The 15,105-nt window shown below is 30.3% G+C and overlaps 1 protein-coding gene across 1 annotated transcript in view; it reads right to left on the minus strand.

Annotated features, from left to right (window-relative positions):
* The window catches only part of LOC111715138 (unconventional myosin-Va), a gene marked incomplete at its 5' end in the record, with an annotated part of 75,301 nt that overhangs the window by 20,558 nt on the left and 39,638 nt on the right, over nucleotides 1–15,105 (minus strand). The window contains 12 exon segments of the mRNA XM_023490405.1: nucleotides 558–643; nucleotides 1,410–1,505; nucleotides 2,988–3,070; nucleotides 3,667–3,715; nucleotides 4,652–4,723; nucleotides 5,357–5,509; nucleotides 6,620–6,689; nucleotides 7,958–8,019; nucleotides 8,766–8,843; nucleotides 11,300–11,427; nucleotides 13,918–13,987; nucleotides 14,425–14,529. Coding sequence (XP_023346173.1) covers nucleotides 558–643; nucleotides 1,410–1,505; nucleotides 2,988–3,070; nucleotides 3,667–3,715; nucleotides 4,652–4,723; nucleotides 5,357–5,509; nucleotides 6,620–6,689; nucleotides 7,958–8,019; nucleotides 8,766–8,843; nucleotides 11,300–11,427; nucleotides 13,918–13,987; nucleotides 14,425–14,529 — 1,052 coding nt within the window.

The following is a 15,105-nucleotide window of genomic DNA, read 5'->3' on the forward strand; positions in this document are numbered from 1 at the left end:
CGACTCTGGTACATTTTGGGAGAAAATATTATTGAAATGTGCCCCCCCCCCCATGTTAGGCCAATCTTATCCCATTAGCTTTAAAAAATAAATAAATAAGGAACCGCAATGCTGGAAAATATGTGAAAATAAGCGACCTAGTAAAATGCATTAGAATCAATTAACATGATGTTATAGTCTAGGGATTATCAAATACGGTCGGTGTTTTTCCACCTCTGAGATTGACCGTGAAATACATGAACACTCTCAGAATATTCTTTCTCAAATTAATGTTCACCGAATTTGATAAGGTTTCATGACAAGGACTTCTTTCGGAACTGAACTAGTTTTTCATTTTATAATTTTTTAAGTCATTCGCTTTTGTAAGCACTTTCTTACTTATATTCATAACACTTGAGCATTAAAAAGAGGGAGTGAGGATTTACACCTAATTCAATCCAAACAAAAATACGTTATATGTTGTCATTTCCATTTTTGTATCATAAAAATGAGACACCGTTTTAAAATCTGTCTCTCAATCATCTATTTTGTGAAATTACTCTAAAATATTTAATTACCTGTTAGCTAACGTCATTTTTTCCAACTCCGTTCTCAGATTGGATTCTGTGCTTCTAGATTTATCTCTCTCCTCTGCTAGCGTAGTCTAGATAAGACAGGGATATCAGTGTATGCTTTATCACCTTTTTACCAATTTTACAGACCCATGATTCTCCCCAACAGTGAGATGTTGAATTACTCAACTGTCCCTAAAGACAATTAAGTAATGAGCAAAGTTTTTGTAAAAAAATTTGCGCATTTTCTCCTCAAACGATAAAATTGAGAAAATTGAGTACTACTACTTTTTCGGGAAATCAATATTATTTACTAAACCTCGCGGGTTCCCTCGACCTATTTCCTGGGCAACAATGACAAAGCAAATTTCCTTGTAAAATAGTTGTAAAATGTAAAATGGCTAAATTACGGTTTTACGGTTTACTGGGTTAAAATTCATCCAATTATTTTTCAGAAAAGTAAAAGTAAATTTAAAATTGAGATGACTGATTTTTACTTTTAACGCTAAAAAATATTCGATAAGACAGGTCGAATCGTCTACAACGAAAGAATTTCTAATAATGCTGGTTTAAGTATCAACTTTTTATGCCAAATCATCCTGAGTTCGAATTTGAGCCGCATCTCAAACCCGCCAAAAACCAGTTTAAATTGAGCGCCGGCTTTTGTCTTGAAACATTGAATACAATTTTAAGCGGAACCAACCATATTTGAGCCGCGTCTCAAATTTAAGTCGCGACTCAAATTATTTAAATTCGGCCTCTGAAGAATCATTTTCCAGTTGACCCGTGTTGACCTGTAGTTGACCTGTAGTTGACCTGTAGTTGACCCGTGCTGACCTGTAGTTGACCTGTATTTACCTGTAGTTGCTGAATAACATTCTTCTGGCTCTCATAAGCAATTAATAGTTCTTCAATGTCCGGTTCTCCCTCTCCCATAAATGAGGCCGGATCAACCTTTATTACAAGATATTTGATATACTTCCATCCAAGAATGTAATGCAAGGAAAGTAAATTGCAGTTGCGTATACTCTGCGTACATATTGAAACCAGTTCTCTCTGGGCGGAATTTGTAAACAAGAATAGATGCCTCAGTGTTCGTTTAGTATCCGATCGAGGTTAAAAGCATTAAATTTTGATAATTTTGATAATTCACATAATAGTTTCCTATGACCAGAATATTTCATTGATTATTTATGTGAAAGATGGATCCCATGTCAGGCTTAGACATCCGTCTTGTGTTTACATTACCGCCCAGTGACAGTACACTGCAGTACAAAAAATGTGTACACTTCTGAAATAACTTTCCTTGCATTAAATCCTTGCTTCCATCATTCAAACGCATTCATAAAAAAAGCTTTATTTTCATTTTTTAGTAATAGAATTTAATTTTGACGGAATATGCCTGTTTTGGGAAAAAGTATAAATAAAAAGGAAATTTAAATTTTGTCAAATTTAGAATTATTATCATTCTTATCATTTTGAAAGTTATTAAATACATTTATGGTTCATATCTGGTTGTCAACTTGTTTTCCTATTCCACGGTTAGAAGATAAACATCACTTTTTATCAAAAATATCTTGAACATTGGAAAACGTATTTACAATCTACACTGTACATTGAACACTGTACACTGTACAGTGTAGTTTTCAAGAATAAACGATGTGGGGATCTAGGGGGGGGGCCAGGGCGAAATAAAATCTTTAATCCTCTTTCGCAAAAAAATATAATGTACTTTTTGAAGAAAATTATGTTAACCAAAAACGTCGATGAACATTTAGAAACTGCAACTTTATTAATTTGCAGAGCAAACACAGTTTAAACTATACTAAGCATCTTGCAGCAACATAAACTACACATTTTGAGAAAACATAATTTTTTTTAAGAAATTAAAAAATCTTAGTTTTCAAAAAATTCTGAATACATTAAAACCCAAGAATGACAATTCAAAAAAGAAAAAGAAATGAACTGCAGCAGCTAGTAATTCAAAAAAGAAAAAGAAATGAACTGCAGCAGCTAGTAATTCAAAAAAGAAAAAGAAATGAACTGCAGCAGCTAGTAATTCAAAAAAAAAAAGAAATGAACTGCAGCAGCTAGTAATTCAAAAATGTTTTCTCAACCTTTAACTTTTCTTTAAGATCTCCTAATATTTCATTAAAATGTAAAATAAACCCTAATTAATGGTTTATCTGGAAATTCTTTAACAAAGGTTTAAGAATTAACTAAGGAACAATGCTAAAGAGTACCTTGGACCCTTTCTAAAAACTTATTGATTAAACTGTTCATCCTTCTACATAATCCTAATCCTAATCCTAATCCTAATCCTAATCCTAATCCTAATCCTAATCCTAATCCTCATCCTAATCCTAATCCTAATCCTAATCCTAATCCTAATCCTAATTATAGTTATAATAATACTGGAGTCTAGGTTATAATTACCTGTACATTAGCTAGAACAGTTTTCAATTGTAAACATTCTTCTCTTCTTCTCTCCAGCTCCTCCTCTAAGCTGGAGTACTGATCTAAACACAAAACCAGATATCAAAGATAAATCTAACCCAGGACAACATCAATTCAGAATATTTCTTTCTTAAATTTTAAATCTTATTTAATATTAAAGTTTCAAGAATACATACATATATTATATATATATATAAATATGATACAAAGCCTATAAATTATATAACATTGAACAGTATCAAATAGAACAATTTTCACCAAATCTATTATTAAACAATGCAAATAGTGCAAATTTATTAATGACGCTTAAAAAAAGATACATTGATCCGCAGTTCAAATTGACTTAAGTAATTTTGACACATTGCGAATCAACAAAATATAAAATTTACGTACATTTAAAGTAACCTTATGTAATATTGACGCATTGCGAATTAACAAAATATAAAATTTACGCACATTTAAAGTAACCTAATGAAATAATGACACAATACAAATTGACCTGATGTAATTACGGCACGATACAAATTTACCTAATGTAAAAATAACGCAATGGAAATTGGCCAATTTATGAGTTGAAGCAATTGGATCCACTCACTGGGCTTTGTTTATTTAGCCATATATTAAATTGATATAAACAATTTTTAAGATGATATATTACCCATGATTTCTCGGAGGGCGATATTTTCCTCTCCTTCTCCTTCTCCGCTCTGATGGCAAAAATGTGAAAAAATTGTAATTTAAACAGAGTTTAGGATCCTTTAGATTTTTGCTTCCTGGATGCGGAAAATCTGCAAATCTACGGATCCTACTCCAAGTGGCAAAATAGAAAAAAAAGAAACTAAAACATCGTAAAAGTTACTTTTTGTATTAAAAAAAACAGTTAACACACTTTAATTGTGTCAACCAAAGAAATATTATTAAATCCTTCCAAACCACTGAATGCCGACTTGGCATTTAGGATTTAAATCTTTTTAAAACGAGAGCTCTCCCCAAGAATAGCGGAAATTTTCTTTTATTGTTTTAAAATCTTGAATTAATCGATTATGAAATTGTATGCTTAGGTTTCTAAGAAAATAAACTGTCTATAAAGGTTTTTTAGCCGTTATTTAATACAAGCTGCAGACCCCAAAAATCTTGAAAAATCTTTTAAATTTTATTTAGCCTATGTCACCCCGAGGCTACCCATGAGTGTCCGCCCATTAGGTCCAACTGTTCGGCCGGCTATAGGGAAAACATATACGAATGTCTTGTTTAATTATATATATAAAGAACCAATTAAAATCCAACCTCCAGGTGAAAAAGTTTTTAACTTTTCAAAATATGAATAACTAAGTTTATCATAAAAAGAAGCTGTGCTGTAAAAAAGTTCTAATTTTTTAAGTTTTAGCATGAGATGAAAGGAAAATTTGCTCCTTGATGTTGATGCAGAAATATCGCATTATGTTAGAAAATTAAAATGTTTTAATTTTTATATTAACCTATTGAAAAAATATCGAAACTTTGAATACGTTGTTCAAAATTGTGATCGTATATGATGAATTATGAACAAGATGTTCGAAAAAAAAGTTCAATATTGCGAAGAAAATGTTAAGGTTTCTTCTATCAGTACATTAAAACATTAGAAAGAATATTTCACAATATCCCTGGGCGATACTTCTTCTCAGAGCATCAATATTCTCCTTCAGCTTTCTATTCTCTAGTTCAAGGTCCTCAACCTTAACATTAAAGGGACTGTTTGCAAGAAATCCTCAATTAAGAGTGAACTGTCTGATTCAAAACAGTACCTTAAATCTACGAACAATTGGTGGGAAAAGCCTTATTTTTCAAACTGATAAAAAATCAGTTTCAATTGCGTTTTCTCTATGTAAGTGAATTGCAATATAATTTTTTGAAGGTTTAGTGATTTCAAGAAAAAAATGGATCTTAGGTCACTGACCTCCATTTAACCTGGTTAATCCCACAATGTAAAAGAGGTCCCAATATTGTTGTTGACAAAATTGGCTTTAAAACAAAAGCTGAAAATTTCAGTGATTTGAAGTATTTATTTTAATTTTCAGGGGCCTTGAGCGTAATTTAAAGTGACCCCTTCATGGAAAGATGGCAATGCCCGATTCACAGCGCTACCCTTAAAAGCTTTGAATTAGATATTAATATTTATAATTCTTTAAACGGATTATTTCTCTACAAAAGGGAGACGCGCATTTCTACTGCAGGAAAACACATAAGAATTCTTAGAAATTAACGTAAATTTAAACTTAGACAAGAGACAATATCTTTCACATTATTGATCATAAAAATGTTTTCGTTCCATGGAACGTCACTTGAAAGTTAAAGGAATCAGAATTTACCTTGATCTTGTCTTGTGCAACAGCAGCAGCAGTTCCAACAGCATTGTTGTTGTTGTTTCCATTCCTTCCTTCCAGTTCATCAATTCTTCTTTCCAGACTTTCCTTCTCCCTTTCCATACTCTCCCGTATCCTTTGTTCTTCTTTCAGGGCTCCCTTAATATTCATTTATTATTCATTTATTCTTCTTCTATTCCATTCTCTTACTTATAATTCGAATTCAAATATATTAGAAGCTTGCTTTTTCTTAAAAACAAATCTAATTCTCAAATAGTTTCCAAGAATAGTTTATTTTGAATATTTTAACAATGATGGATAATATTATTATTATTATTATTCAAATAAAATCTAACAAATACAAAAATACATAATTTCTTTCTGTTTTTTTTGTATTTTACACAAAATGCTTATCAAATTTCAAAGATCTAAATGGGTACAAGTTACTTATCAAATCATAAAATTGCGTATGTTAATCTTTTAATTGATAAATTAATTTTTAACAGATCGGGGTAAGTTATAGGGTAGGGGGCGGGGCTTTTTTGATTTTTTATACCTAAAATAACTTAAGTTTGAGAACCCTAATATTTACCTTTCAAAAGTTCAAGCAAAAAAACAAACCCTATTTAAAAATTATATATGCACAAATATTATATATGCGCAAATTTTATATATGCGCACATAATTATTTTAATATCCGCACATAAATCGATTTTCATATTTCATTTTGTTTGCCTATCTAGAAGCAAATAGATGTTTTATTCACAATTTTTCTGGGGTAATCCGAACTATCTAGATGTGAACTTTGATTTTCAGAAAACATCAAGATTTTTTGTAGGTTTTATAAGCCATGAGACCTTAGCTTCTGAAATCAAAATCTTAGCTTATAAGCTAAAAACTTGGAAAATTTTAATAGGAATTCATACATCTGTTTTAATCGCACTTAACAGCCATAAAAAGACAAAATATTAAGAAACTTATTATATAAAAGCTTTAGATATATACATTTTGCGCAACATTGCCGCTATACATAACAACTCTTCTGCTTTCCAATTTGGAGCTGTAGCTGAGTATAGGTCATAGAATGAAGTAAATCTTAGTTTTATTATCATGTATTTTTCAGGAAATGCACTTTACTCTATATATATGTTAATATATAATATATGTTAATATAATATATATGCCATAAATTTTAAACCGACGCGATCGAGGTAAGGTGGAGGGGGGGGGAAGGGGACATTTTCAAATATAATTTCGATTGTTTTCTACCTGTAGTTTCATAAGAAGTCCAATATCCTGATTGTTATCATTAACTGTCATACTCTCCAGTAGATTATCCCTATATTAATATTAGATAATTTTTAAATAAATGTAGTGTTTATTTTAATTTTAAAGAGGATGTTCAAAAACAGTGCGTAATAAAAACTAAACGAGGCTTTGGTGTAATTTAAAGTGACACTGTTTCCAAAAAGTCGCATTTCAACACCACGACAATTTTAGTTCAATCATTATATGAGGGAGGAGAATTAAAATATTCATGAAAACTTTTAAAAAATGTTTTTTTTCATAACTTTGTTAAAAGGGTTTTAAAAACTTTACAAAAATGTTTTTCTTTCATAACTTAGTTAAAATGTTTTTATAAACTTTACAAAAATAGTTTTTAATTTAACTTCATTGAAATGCTTTTAAAAACCTAATATTGTTATGTTCTTATTTAGCTTAATCAAAATATTATTAAAATTTTATCAAATGTTATCAAAACTTTATCAAAATGTTATGAAAACATTATCAAATGAAATCAAAACATTATCAAAATGTTATTAAAACTTTATCAAAATGTTCCTAAAACTTTATCAAATGTTTTGTAAAAATCTTAATTCAAATGGATTAAAAAAAAACTTCATTCAAATGTTCTTAAAAATCTTCGTTTATTTATTTATTTATTGAAACTTAAGCAAACTCTTCCTAAAACCTTTATCAAAACGGTATTAAAAACTTAATCAAATCTTCTAAAAACTTATAAAACTTTGCTTAAACATTTTATCAAAATGATTTTTTTATTTATGAAAATCTTTCATAAAACTTGATTAAAATGTTCAACAATTAATAAAAATGTTCCATATAACTTAATTGATATGTTCTAAAAAATCTAATAAAAATATTCTTTACAAACTTAGTCAAATCTTTTAAAAACTTAATGAAACTGTTCTTAAAACTTTCATCAAAATGTTAAAAAAAAACTTATTCAAATGTTCCATAAAACTCAATTAAAATGTTCTATAAAACTTGTTATAGATGATCGTTAAAAACTTGTTCAAAATGTTTTAAAAGAGATGAAATCGTTGTTAAAACCTTTATCAAAATGTTATTTAAAAACTTTTATCCAAAATTTCTATAAAAACTATGATAAAAATTTTCTTTAAAAACTTTGATAAAATGTTTATTAAAAACTTTTATCAAAATTTTCTTTAAATCTTTGATCAAAATTTTCTTTAAAAACTTTGATTAAATTTTTTTTTAAAACTTTTGATCAAAATTTGTTTAACAACTAGGATCAAAATTGTCTTTAAAAACTTTGCTTTGATTAAATTTTTTTTTAAAAAGTACCTTTCTAAAGTGGAGACCATGCTGCTCCTCCCTGATCCTCCATAGGCTGATTCATCCTCACCCTTTATAGGATTTAAGTGGTCCCCATCATGATATCATAATAGATTGTCAACGAAAAATTTAAAATTAAGTTGTTAAATTATCAGGAAAAAGTGGTCTTCATCATCATAGGGAATACAGTGACAAGTTGACGACCTTTATATCTAAGTTGTTTAATAATCAGGATAAATTGGTCTTCATCATCATAGGGAATAAAATGACAACTTTTAGATCTATGTTGTTAAATAATCATAATACAGTGGTCCCCATCTGCATCAATCCCCTTAAATATTTTTCCCGAACCAATATATTTTAGCCTTTTCCTCGCAACTTTAGTTTAAGAAAAAATAGTTAAAACATTGAAAATAAATAAACCATGAATATTTTTTTGCATGAAATAAATCATGATATCACGTTGCATGAAATAAATCATGAATTTTTATATAAATAAAAGCTTTTTTTCCAATATTGATTTATTGAAGAAAACGAACTAACATTAACATAGACAAGTGTTTCAACATTGCTTTTGTAATGTCTAACATTGTGGAGAACTAAAAAAAACTTTAGGGAGAGGGGGGGGGAGGGTCGATAAATGACACCGGAAACTTCTTTAATCTTGAAAACAAATTAAATCCCAGAAAAGGTCGAGTGCAGGAAAACATCAGGCTCTTATCTCAAAAACACAGATTTCATAGAACATCTAATCTGAGAAGGGTTTGAGAAAAATATTTTAAATTAAGGTTATGGGATTGAAATGTGAATAAAATACCTCCATGAGACTGCTACAGCTGATATCATTGATGGTTCTTTCATGTTTATTTCTTCCTCGTAGAGATGAAACCTCGTCCTAACAATAACAATAACAGTAACAGTAACAGTAACAGTAACAGTAACAGTAACAGTAACAGTAACAGTAACAGTAACAGTAACAGTAACAGTAACAGTANATGACAATGACAATGACAATGACAATGACAATGACAATGACAATGACAATGACAATGACAATGACAATGACAATGACAATGACAATGACAATGACAATGACAATGACAATGACAATGACAATGACAATGACAATGACAATGACAATGACAATGACAATGACAATGACAGATAACAGATAACAGATAACAGATAACAGATAGCAGATAGCAGATAGGATAGCAGATAGCAGATAGCAGATAGCAGATAGCAGATAGCAGATAGCAGATAGCAGATAGCAGATAGCAGATAGCTGATAGCAGATAGCAGATAGCAGATAGCAGATAGCAGATAACAGATAACAGATAACAGATAACAGATAACAGATAACAGATAACAGATAACAGATAACAGATAACAGATAAGAGATAACAAAAACAAAAACAAAAACAATAATAATAACAATAACAATAAAAATATCAATATCAATATCAATATCAATATCAATAACAATATCAATAACAATAACAATAACAAAACAATAACAATAACAATAACAATAACAATAACAATAACAATAACAATAACAATAACAACAATATCAATATCAATATCAATATCAATATCAATATCAATATCAATATCAATATCAATATCAATATCAATATCAATATCAATAACAATAACAATAACAATAACAATAACAATAACAATAACAATAACTATATCAATATCAATATCAATATCAATATCAATATCAATATCAATATCAATATCAATATCAACATCAATAACAATAACAATAACAACAATAATAACAATAACAATAACAACAACCGTAACAACAACAACCACAACCACAACCACAACCACAACAACAACCACAACAACAGCAACAATAATGATAATAATAATGATAATAATAATAATAATAATAATAATGATAATAATAATAATAATAATAATACTGACAGGAGTACAGTGTGCTACAATTATTAGTAAGAACAAAGAAAGACACAACCAAACAAGCAATCAACTGGACCATGATTCTGTAAAATAAAATAAAACTTTTTGCGTAAATACACGTTTAAAGTGAAATGCACTTTCTAGAAAATACTAAAGCTACACACTTCTTATTCCTGGTGCATATTTATTGGAATTTTATGACAAAACAGCATTGATGACAAATTGAACTCTTTGACTCTTTACGACAAAATGAATAATGATATGGCATATAGACCTCTATATCATTACAAGCTCTATGACAGAAAGTTATGAAAATAATATTAACGATTAAGGACCTAGTTAACAAGACGAACTCTACATATATCATAACAAACTCCATGGCATAACGATTAATGACCTTTTTGTCATGACATCTATATAAAAACTACCTTTATGATATAACGACCTCTATGATATAACGACCTCAGTGACATAACAAACTTTGTGGCATAACGACCTTAATGGCATAAAGACCGTTATGACATAACGACATCTTTGGCATAACGAAATCATTGACATTACGACATCTTTGACATAACCACATCTTTGTCATAACTACCTCTGACATAACAACCTCTTTGACACAACCTCTCACATATATTCAGCCTGCTTATAATAAGTCTCAATCAGTTTTTAAGACAGGGTTGACTTTGAAGAGTCGCAACGCCTAGGGCTTTGATTTTACCGCTCTAACTCACTTATACTTTTCTGTAGCCCTTTACACGTAAATTGTAGCACTGTAAAGCACTTGTTGTTAACTTTGATTTTTAAGAAGTAATTTCAAAAATTCTTATAGAATTTTGCTTGAAGCTTGCAACATTTAAATCACAATGCTCTATGACACAACCTCTATGACATAACGACCTCTATGACATAACGACCTCTATGACATAATGACCTATATGACAAAATGACCTCTATGACAAAACAACCTCTATGATATAAAGACCTTTTTTTAAAAAACAACCTTTTTGACATAATGACCTTTATGAAAAAACGAACTTTACGACATAACGACCTTTATGACATAACGACCTTTATGACATAACGACCTTTATGACATAACGACCTTTATGACATAACGATCTTTATGACATAAAGACCTTTAAGACATAAAGATCTTTATGACATAACGACCTTTATTACATAACGACCTTCATGACAGAACGACCTTTATTACATAACGACATCTTTGACATAAATACCTCCATGACATAACAACCACTATGACATAACGACCTTTATGACATAACGACCTTTATGACATAACGACCTTTATGACATAACGACCTCTTTGACATAACAACCACTATGAAATAACGAACTCTATAACGTAAATCGTACAGACCTTTTATTGAAAAACATTTTACCCACCTGAAGGTTTTCACACTGTAGCTCCATCCTATTAAAATCCTTGAGAAGCTTCTGGTAAGCGATCCTCTCCTGCTCATATTCAGCATGGATCTGCTTCTTCTCATTCTCCAGTCTCTCCACCTCACCAGCTAAACAAATAATAGATCTGATGGGACCGTCGACAAAATTTCAAGTAATCCAACATTCAATGATTTCCATGCATGAACCACAACAGTACCTAGTATACCTTTATTCAGTGATACTTGTCATGTTCTATATTAAAACAAGATAAATTCTGTTAAAATCCTTTCTTTTCTGCTGCATAAATCCGCAAGACAATTTTAAGAAACCAAAATTGAAAATTATTACCCTTTAGAAAGACAAGGATATCATAATCATGTTTTTCGGACAAGGGTCTAAAGGGTATTGTTGTAAATTGGACAGGAAGGTCTGGGTTCTAGAAGGAAAGAGTGGCTGTAAGCTCTTTATAGTCTTTAATCTTATCTTATCTTATCTTATCTTATCTTATCTTATCTTATCTTATCTTATCTTATCTTATCTTATCTTATCTTATCTTATCTTATCTTATCTTATCTTATCTTATCTTATCTTGTAAAATGAATTCCGATGACGCAACTGGTCTACTATCCTAATGGTTTCAGCTCATTTTTTATGAGTGTCACAACGTGATAAATCCATTAAGAATTTTGACAGAATCGACTCCAGATAATAGAAATATGAATATTCAATTCTATTTTCTTATACAATATTCTCACTTCTTTTATCAATCCCTAAGATCCAAAAATATTTTATCAAACTTAACGATTCATGGAAATATAAATTCGATAGAAAAAGTTAAAACTTTTTTCTATTAAAGCTAAGAAACTATTTTCAAAAAGTACATCAAGCGTAATTTGAAGATGGTATTCTTTAAACAGAGGATCACCTGAAACTATGCTGACAGTACCTTATATGTAAATATTGCAGACTGCTCAGATATGGCACTCTGCCAAACCAAAATAAATGTTGAGGACGACTCTCTTGTGTTTTAAAGAAGAAAAAAACCAAAAGGAAAGGAGGGAGGGGGGGGTTGGCTTTTAATCCCAACATATGATATGTTAGTCTAAATCTTAATCTTACAGTGAATACCACGTTGAACTTGCATAGCTTCTGATAGAAGAACATATCGTATTCTTGACATTATAAACCTAATATATAACAATTAGTAGTAATCTGTTAGTTTAGTTGTCTGATAATAACTAATAAATCCCTCAAATGTTAATGAGGGAGCACGGTGGAACCATGGAAATGTTAAGTTGGCTGAATTTTATAGAGAAAACTTAGTTTCCGAGCAAGGATTCAATATTCACAGGTTTTTAATACTACACTAATCCAGAAATATTTGACACTTGTTCAAAATTCGGAGGACGCCACCTGGAGGTCACGCGTCCTCTATAGTTTAGTTTTTGCAATCTGATGGTTTAAATTGAAAACTGTTTTTATAACAGCAACTGTAAGAAGAAGACTTAAAAGGACTTTCAACTTTATTTCAAGTGGCGCAGCATTTAAAATGTCCGATGTACGATAACTAAGGAATCCTTAGGAAAAATATCGTCATAATCTGTCATCTGGAAAAGTGTTAAATTCTAACATTTTTTAATTTTATCCTCATAAATCAGAAAATAACTTTTACAAAGGACCCATGCAAAGGGAAATTATCGATTTTCTGATAAAAAATTAAGGATATGATTTTGCTAAGAAGCAGAATACTGTCGATTGTCCCTTTAACCTTTGTTTTTAAAGAAATGTAAAATATTTTATTATTATTTAAGTTTAATGTTTGTCTTCATACAACTTTTAAACCTTATTTACTGCAGTCTAATTGTGTTGACGACAAAACAAAGTTTTCAGACAGAAAATAAACATGAATATTGAATATATATACATCAAGGTGCCTTGTATCCATGCAGGGGAGTTCATTTTTACGAATTTCTGGCGAGGAAAAATGGGACATCAGAAGGCAAGTTTTTTAATCCTTTTTTATACTTTATTACCCAAAAGTTTACTTTTACCAAAATTTCTTAATATCTAATATGTTTGTTAATTTGCGAGACACGAGAAAGGTGCAGAACACTTCATGAAAAGACATACAGCCTCGTTTTTATACGTCTTATACATACATTAAATATTAGAAATCAAAGACAACTTTCAAGGCGTTAGTAATTCTTATATTAATAAGCTGTTCCAAAAAAGCAATTTATAATAACCCTCCATTAGAAGAGTTTCATGCCCAGTTCCCAGCTGTACCCTTTAAAATTTGCTCAATATTTCCTGGCTTTTCTATCTAAACATTGATAGTTCTCAATTGTGGTTTAACTATAGAAGTGACATGTGCATTTATGCATCAGAGACAAATAGAAATTAATAGAAATATGATTCAACAATGTTGGATAGAAAAACAACGATATCTTCCTCACTGTTACTCAGACAAAGGTGTAAAGCAAACTGTAAATCAGAAATGAAACTTCATAATTGTGAAACTTTCACAATCCATTGAATAAAAAAGAACCAAAAAATTATATTTTACGCAGAACATAAAAAGAAAGAAATGTTGGATTTAATGTAAAATAGGTACTTACGGCTAATCTTCCCAGAATTCTCAGCAGCTGTTTTCATCTCTGATATCTGGGCTTCAAGCGAACCTTTTTCCTAAAAATTTTATTTTTTAAATTTATTTTCCACTTGTAACTGAAAAAGCGTAATTTCAAATTACCATCCATGCAAAGATGATATGCCACAACGGTAACCTTGAACGCTTTGTCTTATCAAGGACATAAAATAGTTATTAATGTTTAGAATTTAAAAAAACTGATTTTTTCAATTGTGATTGATCAGAAATAAACATTTATAAACCTTAAAGAAACGCCAATCTCTTCCAAATTATTGATCAGATGTAGGTGTTTAAAGGGAATCTTTGTGAATCATGCATCTTGGCATGGATAAAAAATCATTGAATGCTAAGTTTTTACATGAAGAAAAAAAGAGCAAAATTTAGATATTTGATATTGCGCTACATCCGGATCCAGTTCTTTACAGGACGTATCTAGAATCCATGAATATAACCTGCACAAAAGAATAAGTTTAACCTGTTGGAAAAGTTTTTGAAGGTTTGCTATCTCCTCCTCTCCTCGAACCTTCTCCGTGACAAGATCAACCTTCTCCTCTCTCTCATGCTGCAGCTCAGACCGAGTCTAAAAACACATCTATATAATTATCAAAATCATTTTAAGTGGAACCCTACATCTGTGGAATTAGAAGACTAGTATAGGATTCAAATTATTATTTTAAATAGTCCAACGAATAGTTCATCACCGCGACTGTGAAGTGTACACAGACCCATTTCACTAAAAAAGTTGATTTTCAAGCTATTGGTAAAACTTCTTATGTTTTTAAAAACACCAAATACATAAAAGACGTCTTCCTATTCCACAGTTTTATCTGTCCCACTGAAAATTATATTGTTAACCCGGAATAATTTGTTTCAAAGAGAAAAGATAAAGAATACTCAACACATTTATCTGAATTAGAAGTATTCTGACCAGGGGGGGGGGGCAGGTAGTTCACTACCTGTACTGCTATTCAACTTGTGTACATTAAAGACAGTTTACTGATAAAGGATGTAAAGAGATTATAATCATTCAGTACACTACTACACACATCAAATATGCAGTACACTTTCACAGTAAGTAAGTAGAGTGCGTGGCCTGTACACTGTACAGTGTATCATTAGCGTACAGGGTGTCCCACGAAACATGACAGTTGGTGAA

Source organism: Eurytemora carolleeae, unplaced genomic scaffold (genome assembly GCF_000591075.1).
Source record: "Eurytemora carolleeae unplaced genomic scaffold, Eaff_2.0 scaffold1233, whole genome shotgun sequence".
In the NCBI taxonomy this organism is placed as follows: domain Eukaryota; kingdom Metazoa; phylum Arthropoda; class Copepoda; order Calanoida; family Temoridae; genus Eurytemora; species Eurytemora carolleeae.